This window comes from Ixodes scapularis, unplaced genomic scaffold (assembly GCF_016920785.2).
Source record: "Ixodes scapularis isolate PalLabHiFi unplaced genomic scaffold, ASM1692078v2 PGA_scaffold3__209_contigs__length_174095766, whole genome shotgun sequence".
Taxonomy (NCBI): Eukaryota; Metazoa; Arthropoda; class Arachnida; order Ixodida; family Ixodidae; genus Ixodes; species Ixodes scapularis.
This window is the reverse complement of record NW_024609868.1, coordinates 112,632,044-112,646,151: the sequence shown is the minus strand read 5'-3', so window position 1 is coordinate 112,646,151 and position 14,108 is coordinate 112,632,044. Positions and strand designations below refer to the sequence as shown.

Below are 14,108 nucleotides of genomic sequence, written 5' to 3'. Positions count from 1 at the left end.
GAAATAGCATTCTTTGAAACCAGCACTGCATTGCAACAATATATTTAATGCGGTGAAATAAAAACTTTTCGAGTTCAAAGTATGCACTCTTGTTTTTTCTCTTCATAGTTCCACTGGGCATGCCTATCGTCATACGAGTGTTTCTGACGGTACTAAGCTAATTTCTTTACCACTTCCCCAATTTGCGGTTCGAGCGTAGAGCAGCTTTTTTTATTTTGGGTCGGGAGAGCCGCGGCACCGCTAGAAGGCAAGCACGAAGATCTGCGTCGCCGCGAGTAACGGTGATGCGATGACAACGTACAGGCGAAATAAAAATGCTGAAAATACTTCAAATTCAGCTTGTGGGTCGGCGTAAGCGTTCGTGACGACAGAGCATATTTTCGTATCGAAAAAGGCAAGCGTTCATGCATGACATGGTTCACATCCGCCGCGTCGGCGACGAACCTGCGCGGCAAGAATAGCGGCGACATCGAGACCCGACGTTGGAAACCGAAGGCTCGACTTCGGAAACCAGCGGTAGGCGTTGGTAGTAACCTTGCTTCGCTCTTATCAAGCGACGAGTTGAGAACGCTAAGAGAAGTACTTGCGCCTTTTACGCACTCCTGTGCAGAAGCACGATGCGAGACGTCGCATACTGCGGGCGTCGCGTAGTTGCGTCACCAAGTGTTGAGTCCCTCGCGTCACCGCCTTCACAGCGTCTCAGCCGCGACTGCGTCGATCACGTAGGCTTCCCGTCTCAAGCGTTTCTGGCTTCAGCCGCGACTGCACCGATGATCGACCGCATACGATTCGTGCTTCAGGCGGCGGCGGGCGCCATGTTTACCTTGCCACAGCGGCGCGAGTGACGTCATGTCACGTGACAATTCGCTAACCAATAAAACAACTGGTTTCGGTTTGGAGCGGAAGTGACGTCAGGTCACGTGACATGACAAATTGCCTTGGCGGAAGTGACGTCATGTCACGTGACAAGGGGGCGTGGCCAGGTGCTGTACGGGATATGGTTTGCTTATACGCGACCGGGAGGGAGGCGGGGGAGAAGAAGGGGGGGGGGGGAGGGAACCACGAGCCGCACTTTACGGTTTACCACGTGAAGAGGCGAATGCGGCTCGAAAGCCGCACCTTGGCCACCCCTGGCCAAGCCTTAACACGCTGCTTCGGAAAGATTCTTGAAGGAAAAATTAATAGACGAGTGATGTATTTTCTGGAATTGAATAACCATCTACATGCGAACCATTGTGGGTATCGCTCGTCTCGGTCCATTCTTGATTCTTTAATACACCTGGAGACAGTCGTGCATGAAGCTTTCGTTCATAGTCAACATTGTCTTTCTGTATTTTGGACCTCGAAAGAGCCTACGATATTGTCTGGCGTTTTGGCACACTGAAAGACTTGTACGATTTCGGTATTCGGGGACGAATGCTCCGTACCATTGACAGCTATCTCAGTAGACGTACCTTTCGTCCTCAGATAGAAACAACTTTATCTAAAGTGTTTGTCCAGGAAAATGGTGTGCACAGGGAGGCGTTATTAGTGTCACTTTGTTTAGTGTCAAAATGAACCCCCTTGTATGGGCTGTTTTTCCATCTGTGACATATTTACTATTCGCCTCGAGATCGAAGTAGAGATGGCGCTACTATCGCGCTATCATCATCATCAATTAGGGGATAGAAATATGGCCGTCCCATAGGTTTTGCGTGTGCACGCTCGAGCAGCTATCGAATTTCGCCGTTTATTTCGCGAAGAAGTATCGTTCGGGAAAACAATTTAGTGGAAAATGGTACGTTACTGTTCCGTGCCTCAGTGCAACACTTACTGCACCGAGGAGGGAGTTAGTTTGCATCGATACCCGACAGACAGTGCCTTGCGGAAGGTATGGCTCCACAGCTTAAGGACCGCAAAGGTGCCGTCAATACACGCAGTTGTCTGCTCGAAGCATTTCGTCACCGAAGACTTCAAGTCAGTAAAGTACGACAACCGAGGTAAGTGAAACGAACTGTTAAAAAAAATTGGTCGCGAGCGGATCAGATGACTCCAGTAAGCGAGCAGCGTACGTGTTCGTACACACACGCATCTCGATAGTTTGCTCGCGTGGGTCCTCCCGCTTCGGCATTATTGGAGGGATCCTTCAGTGCCAGGATACTGCGATTTTGAATCTTCGTCTAAAGACTCGTCTTTAAATCTCAGCACAATCGTCGTGACTCCGACAAACGTACCGACATCGGGCTAAAGTAGCCATCGCGCTGAGCGGCAGCGACTCTCTCGTCGCAGCATCCAGGATATCCGTCTGACGTACGCTGACACTTTTCCTACAGGCACGTCGGACGTACGCGATCAGTTATCTTAGATTTACTTCCGATTTAGCCAGCGAATTTGTTTAGGGGAACGCCGGACTGCCGAGCGTAGTTGATTGTATCTTCACATTTCATGATTTTTATGCCTCTTCCCCTTGTCGAAGGTTTCACGCTATTTACTTACGAAAATGAAAGCTTCGCGGAAAATGGTAGATTTCAGTATTTACGAAGAGCAGGATCACATTTGGGCTTTGAAGACGTCATCATGCTGAGTAAATGAAACGTGACTGAACACGATGTAAACTCAACCAGCAGAGTTTTAGCAGTACCGAATCACGAAGAGAATGCCAGCATCAAGGGAGCACAGAACAGTCTTATTATTTACATGCAATGCCTGTGCCGGTCGCTACGGATCAGTTAGGATAGGTCCTGTAAGTTAATGCCTTTGTGGAGATTCCTCTGAACCTTGAATGCAATTGAGATGCCACATTTGGCATATTCAACATGACGCAGTTAGCGGGACCGATCATCGGTTTTCCCGCGTTCCTCTGCTGCTTGTCACTGGTTTAACTGTTCTCTTTCAGTACACAAATATAAGAAGCTAAAGAAAGCTGCAATACCATCCCAGAACTTGCCGAAGCGCACTCACGAGAAGGAGAAATGCCGCCGCAAGCCACCAGGTATGCACATTTCGATGTTGTCATAATGCCGCGCGCGCAACTGGCCAAGGTGGCAGCGCGCGCGTGGCCTAGCGGTTATCGTGCCTGCCTCCCACTTAAACGTTCAGTTTATTCAGTCATTTGCCGCCTCATCACTTGTCATTCGTGACAATATTACTATCGAGATAGTTCTTCCTCCAACATTTTTATGTGCTTGCCATAACTAAACATAGAAATGTTCTTCCTGAAATATGTTTTGAATGCTTGCTGTAACTCAGTGGACTTTTCATACCTTTGTTTCAAGCTGTGAGAGCCACAAGGAACGCAGCATTGCCATCTCATGGAAACACTCGTAAGTATCATTGCACATTATCTGCTTGAAGGGGAACATCTCGGAGGACGTCCACTTAGTCAAGACTGACTTAAAATTAAACTGAAAACCTCTAACCACACTGTAAAAAACACCAACAATTTAATGCCAGCTCACTCTTTGATCACAAGTGACTGCTTTGGTCTTTGTTATCTTTCAAAGTGCCCAGTCTTGCCTTCCTCTTTTAAAGTGCACGGTGTTAAAGGGGCTCTGCAATCATATTTAAGCGTCTAACTTTTTTGCGGTTTCCACGTCTCTTGGAGTTCCAACACGCCAGTGGGCACGGAGAGAGTAACTAAATATCAATGCGTCCTATTTTAACCGGACGACGCGAAAACCTCCTCTACCGACGGGGGCGACCCGCGGTACCGAAAGCGCGCAAAATGTGACGTCTTTGGTCCTGGGCTTACTACTGGTCAGAGCCGCTAAAAGCTACTTTTTAGTCGAAATACAAAATATAAGTGGCGCAAACCGTTTCAATCATTTATAAAAGTAGATTTTGTTCAGTATCATAGATCAGGAAAGAAACAAATGCAGTTTATAATGTACGGAAACAAGAAATGACCCGTCGACATACCTGCCACCAAGCGGTGGAAAAGGTGGCGCATAGTAGAAAGGAGTAGTGGGATCGGGCGCCGACACGGAAAGTTCCTGGATGTACGCGGCAGTGCTGCGGTCGTATCGAATTGAGGATCCGACCGGCTCCGAGCGTTCCGAAGGCCTTCGGCGAGAAGCTTTGTCTTGCGGTTTGGCTGTTTCGTAGTATGGCAGCTCGAAGTGGCTCCCATTCTGAACTGATCTTTACCCCATGTTTGCTGTCGTTTGTGGCCAATGAAGTGTCATTCCAAATTAGCGTTTAATCGCGCAGCAAATGCAATGAGGGCCGCTCTGGCTGCCTGCTGCATACAGCCTATCCAGAACATGCTTCAGTGGCGCCCTTTCGCGCCGTCAACACGGAGTGCGGCAGCCGTGAGCGCTCGCTGAGCTCACTACCCCTCCTCTGGTTCACGGCCACTCAAGCAACCAAGGACGGCATGGAGGTTATTTTTTGCTTGTTTTTGTAATTTTAATTTGCCTATAACTTTTAAAATAAAGCGAAATTCAAGAAAAGTTTCATTAAGTTACTACGTTCAGTGCGCTCAGGTTCGGTGAAAATTAAAAACCAATAATAAAGTCTTTGCAGGGGCCCTTTAAGTATGTTTTCCCTACGCTTCCCGTATGATACATCGTAAACCAGATACGTAGCTGCTTGGAAGTGTAGCAGTAGACTCATTGATGTTATCGTAGGTGTTTTAGATGTACCAAGACTCTAACAGAGGGCGTCTTCACCAATTATTTTTGTTTCAAGGATAGTGCTCTTGTTGAACGCAATAGTATAGCCCTTCTACTCAATGCATTCGGCATGCATGCTGTCATGTACGTCTTCCTTCTTAACACCATAACAATGCTTGCCTAGGTGCTCAGGCGTTTTTAGTTTCCCAGCCTACAAGCGAGCGAGGAAGTCGCTGCAAGAGGTCCTGTCAACAAGTCAGTGAGGGATGGGTTCTTTTCTTTTCCGTGACGGTTGCGTCGGTGATGATGGTGCCGATGGCGGAGGGTTGTCAAACAGTAGTGACGAAGGATTTCAGGCGGGGCTCTGCATTTGACGATGAAGGAGATGATGCAATGTATTTACAACTAGACAGGTACAGTTGAAAGGTTACGTCGCACTGTCCAACAACCAAGGAGCCTATAAACACTGTTGCTGGTCTTTTATATAGACCAACTCACGTTTACAAACAAACCGTAGCGCCCTTAGCGGACAGCAGCGGCTCCGCACAGGCCTCGTGCTCTTTTTCGCGTTGGAATTGTTGATTCTACGTCTTCCTAACAATGACCGACTACTTCAGCGGCCTCAGCAAAATGTTTTGAGGCTCGTTATACAGCAAAACTTCGCATAAATATTATGACGTGCGGCGATCCATTTTGCGTGGACGCCGCAAAATGGGCGCTAAAGCCCGATTTTCAGTCGCGACGTCGCTCGGGCTGCAAAAGTGTAGACCGTAGCTGAGATGGTCAATGTCGATACTGAAAATCGCAAGCAGAATTGGGCACAACAAGTGACTGATGGCCACTGTTAACAATGATCAACATCTTCTTGTATTTACTCTTTACACCGAGCTTGCTTACCCCAACCAACCTTCAAACTTAAGTCTTTTCAGGCCTGCACTTACTTCTTATCGCTGTTACCAGGTCAATGTTTGGTCTACGGGCTGCTGTCATTTGAACGAGCGGGCGACAACAAGCAGAAACGTTCGTAAGAGCAGACGACAGTTCGAACGATCGGCCATCTGAACGTAGTCCACAGGTGGTCCGTATAACTTGGCGGTTTTCCTGCATTCATGTTTGAACAAAACAAGTCTGATAACCACAAGTATCCGTGAATTCAACCGAAAGTGCTTCCTGCACAAGCAGTCGTGGTCCGACGGCGTCTGGTTTTTATTTTTCACTGCACCTATTAATGTTCTCGGACGAACTGAGCAGCAGAAAACAGACGAAAACTAACCTTCAAACCTTTTCCAACTCCTTTGGTACAGCCCCAGTTGCTGTGTTTTGACGAGAAGGCAGGATTTTGTCCAATTTCTTCGAAAAGAATGCAGGAATGCACGTCCCGCATAGTGAGTTCCAACTACAGCCCCAGACCGGAGGTGCACCCGACACGCCACCACCGCGCCGTGGCGTAACAGAGCTGAGTTTGTGTATAGTTTTTTTTTTCTCTCCCTTCCCTCATTTCCAGCAATCAAACCCAAAGGGTCCCCATGCTGCCAATCGGGAAGGTCCCGCATACAACAAACAACAACCAAAAGAGACACACACGTGCGAGCAACCCCGCGGTCTCCGCCAACGACAGGCCAACCAAGCAACACCACCCGTGGAGACGCCCCTATAGTCGGTTACAAGTCAAGAAGGTAGGAGAAGCTCCTCCCAGAAGGGTGATGCGCCCGTTTCAAATCTCTCCGCAGTCGAAAGAAGAGTTCACTGGAAACGCCCCTTGTTCCGCTTCGATGGATTCCAACTTGTCTCCTATCCCACTTCTTAAGAAAGCGACCTTTGTATTTATCAGAGAGGGAACCGAGCCCCTGAAAGCAGCCTTTGTATCCATCGGGGGGGAAGCTAATCCCCGAAAGTCGTATTTGTTTCCGTCGGTGGGGGAGAGCTCTAATCTCCCTCTCTTGGCTTCCACAATGCTAAGTCAAAGTCGAAAGATAAAGCAAATATGTACAGAAAGGCAAGACCCTCCTCGCGCGTTATCCGCGACGTCACGGAAACGGTGGGACGCTATTGGATGCAAAGATGGCGGAGGGATATCTGATTCCCTTTGAGGGGCATTTGCCGCTACCTTCTTAACCTGTAACTGACTATAGAAGTTAACTCTCTAAGATGCTGTTAAGCGGTTCTCCGGCCAGTGGTTTTCCACATCTGGCGAAGGACACCGAACCAAGCACGAACACAAAACCAACTAAGCCTGTTCGAGTGCTCCCTGTCAATGATTACAAATGGCCGCACATCCCGAAGTCCAAGGGACGTGCCGCCTTGCTCCCCAGTGGCCGCCGCCGAACACAAAGCGACCTCGACCGCCTCGATTCCTGGACTCAACACGCAGTCCGACCTTGCGAACTTGAAAACACAGTGTTCCCATCGCCGCTCCCCTAACAACCTTCCAACATCGCCGCTCCCCTAACAACCTTCCAACAACAGGGCGTGAGGAGAAAAACAACCACACAAAAGACAAGCGGAAAACACCTCCCTATACTCTACGTCCGCTCCTGTGCTAACAGTTCTCACAAAGTCAATGCACTTCTTATGTTGGGGGACAATCTTTTGAAAGACAGAGGAGGCAGCCGATGGTCAACACTGACTTGTGTGTCAGACTGACACCATATGTGAGGTCTGTTCAAAAAGTATCCACTTGATTTTTTCTGGTGGAGAGGTGGAGGGAACATTAATGCGCATGCGTGATTTTTACCAGGCCCGCAGAAATTGTGAGTCGCGGGCAGTCAGCCTCTGAGTGAAGAAGTGTAGTCAGTGCTCGTCAGTTTTTCTCGTGTCTAAAATCAGGTTCCTTTCAGCGGCACATTTATCTTGGGGTAGAGCCAGAAGTCACAAGGATCCATGTTGGGCGAGTCGGGAGCCCGATTTTGACCAAGAAACCCCGAATCAGATACGAGGAATTAGCTGGTGCATTGTCATCATGCAGCTTCATTGCAAGCAACATATGCATGAATTTCGCAGACACTCTCCACGGAGCCAAATCCTCCTTTAAAATGGAATGCACCGAACCGGTACTTACTCCCACCTCAGCCACAAGTTCTTGAATGGTCCTGCGATGGTCCTGCATTGTCAAAGTTCGCACTTGGTCAATCACCTCGTTATTTTGGCTTCTTCAAAACCTTTTGGAACGTACGTCGCTGTCCGCCGACGTGTGGCCATCTTTAAACCGGTTGTACCACTCCTTAATTTGTGTAATGCACATGGCATCGTCGCCAAGAGCCTGCTGAATGTTTCAAATTGTTTCCACTTTAGTGTCACCAAGCTTGAAGCAAAATTTTATGCAATACCTCTGTTTAAGCTGTTCCGTCATTTTGCGGAAAAGAAAAAAACAAAAAAACTGACGAGCACTGACTACGTTTCCTCACTCAAAGGCTGACTGCCAGCGACTCGCATTTTCCGTTGGCCTGATGAAATTCACGCATCCGCACAATGTTCCCTCGACCTCCCTACCAGAGGACGCTGTTCATGTTCATTTGTTTTTGCGGAACAAATTCAGGTTGGACACTTTTTGAGCACCCCTTGTATTCATAAGACGCATGCAAGAGCCTTGCTTGTGCCCCTGGTGTATGAAATGTATTCACAGCTGAAAGGAGGGGTGGCGTCTTTTTTGGATGACTTTGAAATTTCTAGTAGATCTTGTTCAAGTACCTGCCAAGGTATCCATTCTTTCTGATGTCTTGCTTGGTCGTTGCAATTCCTCTTTTTTTGTAGAGTCTTTGGTGGAGCACGCCGTGATTGTCTGACTGAAGAGAGCGTAGGCCACGGAAAACTTGTGTTGTAGGATGGTTTGATGAGAAGTTTAAGTATCGGCTGGTGTATGTTGATTTTCTGTGCATATTGAATGTCAAACGACTGGAACTTTTCATAGCACAAACATCCGGGAGTGGAAGACAGACATAAGTGCATTGGTGAATTAAATCAGCGGCTTAGTGGAGTTTAGGTGTTAATGAAATTGGTCAATCTCACTAGTTTTGACCACGCAGAGGCAATCATCAGCATACCTCCTCTGTCTTACAAAGGATCGCCCCACAAAAGCGCAGGACTTGTCTACAGGATCCTCGTGGTCACTGCCTTACTTCATACGTTGGGGTAACCAAAAAGTTCCTGGAACGCCTACAGATGCATTAATATGATGTTTAGAATGACGACGTACAGGTCAGAGCGCTAGCATAACCCATTGAGCAAGGGGACCACACTATTGCATTCAACAACAGCACCATAGTCGACACGGAAAGAAACCGGCGAAGGCACCTTTCGTTAGAGTCTTGGCACATCCTAAATACTCAAAAGGACATCAACATGTATACTGGGACTTTCCCAAGCAGCTATGTATCTGGTTTGCAACGCATCATGTGGGGAGTGTCAGGAAAACATAGTTCACAATATTTATTACCTGCGCCAAAAGATGCCATGTGCTTTGACAAAAGAAAACACTGGGTACATTGAAAGACAACTACAAGAACCGAAACAGTCACCCGCAATCAAGGAGCCGAGCTGGCCTCAAAATGTTATGTTATGCTGCCATCATAATCAAAGCGGGAATGGGAGCATGGCCGCCCCATAAGCTCTCCACGTTCGCGCGCGAGGCTATGTAGATTCTTGCGTTTATTTTGTCGCATGGTATTGGTGTGAAAATAATTTTAACAGAAGATGGTATGGTATACTGTTCGGTGCTTCAGTGAAGATTTAACCGTGCTACCAGCATACGGCCTAAATTTAAAAAATCGCTTCTGTGGATGTGTCGTCTGCTCTAGGCAGACGTTGGGCAGTATGGATCACCACAACTGATGTCTGTTTCCTGATGAACTGCACTATTTATGTTAAATATTTACTTACCTAAAAAGAGCCGAGTCCCACTAGCGCAACAAACAAAAACACTGCTGGTGAAGATAATTAATATAGTTTCCTAGCAGTCCTTATTCCCTTTGAGAATCGCCAGCAGGTCACAAAACAACATGTTGGCAATGAGCAGCACTGCAGAAGGTGGTTAAGCGTTCAAGAAGTATATTTTGTTTTGTCGGTGGAAAGAAACGGGTGTTTGTCACTCTAGTGGGACGCGGCACTTATATATATATTTTTATGCATTTCAAACTATATTGCACCCTTCTGACCCACGATGGCTCTCACGAAAATCAGGTCAGGCTGTATTAAGACTGTCTTTAATTACTCTTCAAGGCATTTATGAACTGTGGATTAACTAAATTATGAACAATTGCTCTTTTTTAAATCCTCAAACTTCGAACTACATTTTACAGGAACTGATGATGAACCAGCGTCCGCAGGGGCACAACATGGGACCACGTTGACACCACCCCTGATTGCTCTTCCTGATGCTTCTAAGTACAAGAGCATTTTTCAAATAAAAGACAGCGCGAAAAAAATAAAACATTTATCTTTCTTTTCTCAATTCATACACTTATACATATGCTGCAGCACATGACGACCAAGAGTTGGTGCAGGCACCGGAGCTAGATATATCAGGACCCCACATAGACGCCGATGCATACGAAGAGGAGCCATGTGAGTTAACTATATTTCTTTTCATATCTGTCTTTTTAAGCACCTGGATGAGCCTTGAAAAATCTGGTCACTATATACTATCGCAGACAGTATGAGATACAACAGCTCTTCACGCTTTATTGGCATACCAGCTAGTGCTTGAAGACACTTTGGCCCAGACTTAAAAGAGAACCTCATTTAGGTTCCGTTCTTTGAGTGCTTATACAGATTACGAGATAATGGAGCTGCAGGCACAAAAAAATGGCCAGATTGAGCGTTGCAGCTTGTACTGTCAGTGAAGTACCACAGCACAAAAGTGCGACAGAACAATTTTCATACTTTCGCTAAATATTGCTGGAAATGAATTGTTGATGTTCATAACCCACGAAATATGTATTACTTTTTCTCCATGCACTACCAGCCCTAGAAAGCTGGAAAAAATATAGTCACGCGCTGAGTGTCACATGCTGAGCTCACCAGAGGCTTCGCTATGTATAAGCCTATTTTGCTTTGGAATTGTTCTTTGCATACTCTTACTAGTGAAGTATTTATCTGGTTCGTCCCTATTGAAAAAACCAGCTTAAGCTGGTCCCAGCTTCAAGCTGGGTTATTGCCCCAGCATGCCCAGCTTGGCATGCTGGTCATGCTGGTTGATCTGGTCATACTGGTCATGATGGTTGATCTGGTCCCAGCTTCAAGCTGGGTTATTGCCCCAGCATGCCCAGTTTGGCATGCTGGTCATGCTGTTAAACTGGTCATGCTGGTGAACTTCCCAACCAGTTTAACCTGTTTAAATTAATACACAGAATAAAAAAGCCAAGCTCGTCAGAAAAGCCAACTCGGCATCCAATTTATTATTTTCGTACTTGCGGCAGCCTCACATGAACTCAAATGCTACACATCCTCGGCGCTGACACAGTACTAACCGACGCACAGATTCTCGGTGCAAATTGTCTACAATGTTAATAAAACCAGATTGCTTATCTCTCAACACGAAAAAAATACTAGACACAGGCCAAAAACAGGCAATAGCAGACGAAAATACTACACGGACGAGAGAAGCGAACCTGGGTCCCGCCAGCGATGGGGGCGAAGCGGCAACTTGCGTGGTCGGCAGAGGCGAGGAAATCCGTGTGGCTTGGATGGCATTGGCGATACTTCTCGGCACCGCCGTCATTCTTGGGCACACACACGTTCGAAGACACGAAGCGACGCCGCAGTCGGGACGTCTGACATCTTCCCGCACTGAACGGACTGCCGCTCGCTGTCTTCTCAAAACCCGCTTCGCTTGCACCGTCGTTCAACTAGTCTCCAAACAACGCGCACACAGCCGTCCCTTCGATCTGCCCTCTGCCCAAGCTATCCAAACGCGTCTTCGATTCTCCGTTTCTACCACTCTCTCTCTCTCTCTCTCTTTTCTCGCACACAAAGGTAGCTTGCAGCGCGCCTGACGCGCCCGGTGGTCTACCAAAAACGAGAGGACAAAGAACAGGACGTGGCCTCGTTCCAGCAGCCGACCTTGTCGCGCGCGCTCCCAGCAATGCCAGTTCGGCTATCTCTAGCCGACCTTGGCGTGCGCGCTCCCAGCATGACCAGCTTGACCACCACGATTATTATTTCGACCAGATTCACCAGCTTGTCTCCCAGCATGACCAGCTCGTCTCCCAGCTTGACCACATTGGCTCCATGGAAAACCAGTTTGACCAGTTAAGACCAGACTGGCTCCCAGCTACACCAGATTGAATCTAAAACCAGATTCGAGTGAGACCATGCTGGTTTTTACTTAGACCAGACTGACCAGCTTAAATTCCAGCTTGCCCAGCTTAAACCAGCTTGATTGCCAGCTAAACCAGTTTAATTACCACATTGACCAGTTTGACCACCTTGATTACCAGCTTGACCACCTTAATTACCAGCTTGACCAGTTTGATTTTCATGCTGGTTTTTCCAATAGGGGTAGAAGTCGTCGAAAGAGATATGGTTACATTTGTAGCTTTATATACCTGGTGTAAAGCAGTGTGTCTGTTTGTTCTCACCCAAAACAGCCATGGACGTGCTCCATCAGTTTGCAGAGATTGTCGGAGCCCATGTTGGTACACTAAGAGACGGCATGGTTCAAGTGGATACACTTGTCAAAGAGAAGAGGCCCCTGCTGTCCATGTCTGTCATCCAGTCAGATGAACAAGTACGCATCTTGACTGGTATAACGAGCCTGCAACTGATAAGGAACATAATTGCAGAATTCACGGATATACGAGAGCAAGTATCTCCACGAGGTTACAGCCTAGATGACGCAGACGCAGTATTGATGGTCATGGTGAAGCTGTACTACAACATTAATTTCAGCTTTCTCTCCGTACTGTTCTCCATTCACAGGACAACAGTGTCAAACCTTTTGAAGTGCTGTGTATGCATTCTGTCGAGAGTGTTGGGAGAAGCAGTCTTCTTTACATCAAAAGAGTCTGTCCTTGACAACCTGACCGTTTACTTTTCACCATTCAAAAACACGCGAGTCGTATTGGATTGTACTGAGATCACACTAGAGAGACCAGGTGACTTAGCGTCACGCATTTTGACTTACAGTCATTACATGAAGAACTACACCGCAAAGGTGCTAGTTGGTTGTGCACCAAGTGGAATGATAACGTTTGTTGGCACCGCTTTTGGTGGGCGTACGTCAGATTCCTTCCTGACAAAGGAGTCTGCCATCCTTGATCAGTGTATGCCATATGTTGATCATGTGATGGTAGACAAAGGTTTCCTAATTGAAAGTCTGTGCGATGATGCTCGCGTTAGGATGGATCGCCCTCCATTTTTACGAAAAAAGCGGCAAATGGAGAGCTCTGATGCACTTAAGAATGAGCAAATCGCAAGGGCACGTGTGCATGTGGACCGTGCCATCCAAAGGCTCAAAGCCTTCAAGGTTTTGCAACAAAAGTTTCCGACACAGCTACTTCCTGTTCTTGACCACACTGTCAAGCTTCTCGCAGGCTTGACAAACCTGTCAAAACCAATTCTTTCCTCTGATAAGTTTTTGTAATCATGTACAAAGAACTCTACTGTAAATAACCCTAATGAAGATGACTAATCCAAGCATTTAGAGTCAACATGTTTACAAAGAAAAATTCCACACAGCCAAATATTTACACCACACAATGGCACCTCAAGCAGAACGCAATGCTGTGAAAATGTATTCTCTGTACATTTGTGTAATGGACTGAACACATTCATCAAAACAGTCTTTGTTGAATGAAATGGGCAAGAGCTTCCATACTGTGGATGACTCATAAACGAAAAAGTCGCAGTGGCCTATGCCAAGGATGCCCATCTGTACTTGTACCTGAGTGTAAAATAGGGGCTTCGCAGTTGCCTTTGAGAGGCTGTTCTGGAGCTCCTCGGGACACTTGAGGGGCTGAAGTCCAGTTGCCTTTGAAAGGCTGTTCTTGAGCTCCTCGAGACACTTGAGGGGCCTTGGAGTTGCCTTTGAGACTCTGTTCTCGAGCTCCTCGGGACACTTGAGGGGCTTCATAGTTGCCTTTGGGTGCCTGTTGTGGAGCTTTTTGGGACACTTGAGGCTGTTCTGGAGCTTCCTGGGACACTTGATCTCAAGTACAGCAATCTTTCCCTCGCATTATGAACACTTGAAAGTGACGATCCTGTCGGGAGAGCAAGCCATGACGGGGAGCTTGCTCCAGAACGAGGCCAGTGGTGCGCAATGTGACAATGTGCTCCCTCTTTTGCTGGACTTCTACATAGTTTTTGGCAGCAGTGGGCTCGTCTCTGAGCCCCCTTTTCATGTCAGCACTCTGGAAGGTTTTTGGTTTGAGCACTGCCTTAACGAGCCCACATACATTGTGAGGCCTCTCTTCTGTGCTCTAGGATTTTGCTCTTGTTTTAAAGGAGTGACAACAGGTACTGGTTGCCACCCCCCTCCTATATTGGAGCCATGCAGGGCACGATGACTGTTCTCTCGTGAGG

At 47.3% G+C, this 14,108-nt stretch overlaps 1 protein-coding gene across 1 annotated transcript; it reads left to right on the top strand.

The window, feature by feature from the left end:
* Nucleotides 1-1,680: 1,680 nt before the first annotated feature.
* LOC121047027 lies at nucleotides 1,681-13,293 on the top strand. The gene is made up of 6 exons (XM_042292847.1): nucleotides 1,681-1,979; nucleotides 2,876-2,971; nucleotides 3,255-3,302; nucleotides 9,887-9,979; nucleotides 10,065-10,151; nucleotides 12,176-13,293. The coding sequence occupies exons 1-6, from the start codon at nucleotides 1,775-1,777 to the stop codon at nucleotides 13,168-13,170; spliced, it is 1,524 nt and encodes a 507-aa protein (XP_042148781.1). The 5' UTR covers nucleotides 1,681-1,774; the 3' UTR covers nucleotides 13,171-13,293.
* Nucleotides 13,294-14,108: the final 815 nt, after the last annotated feature.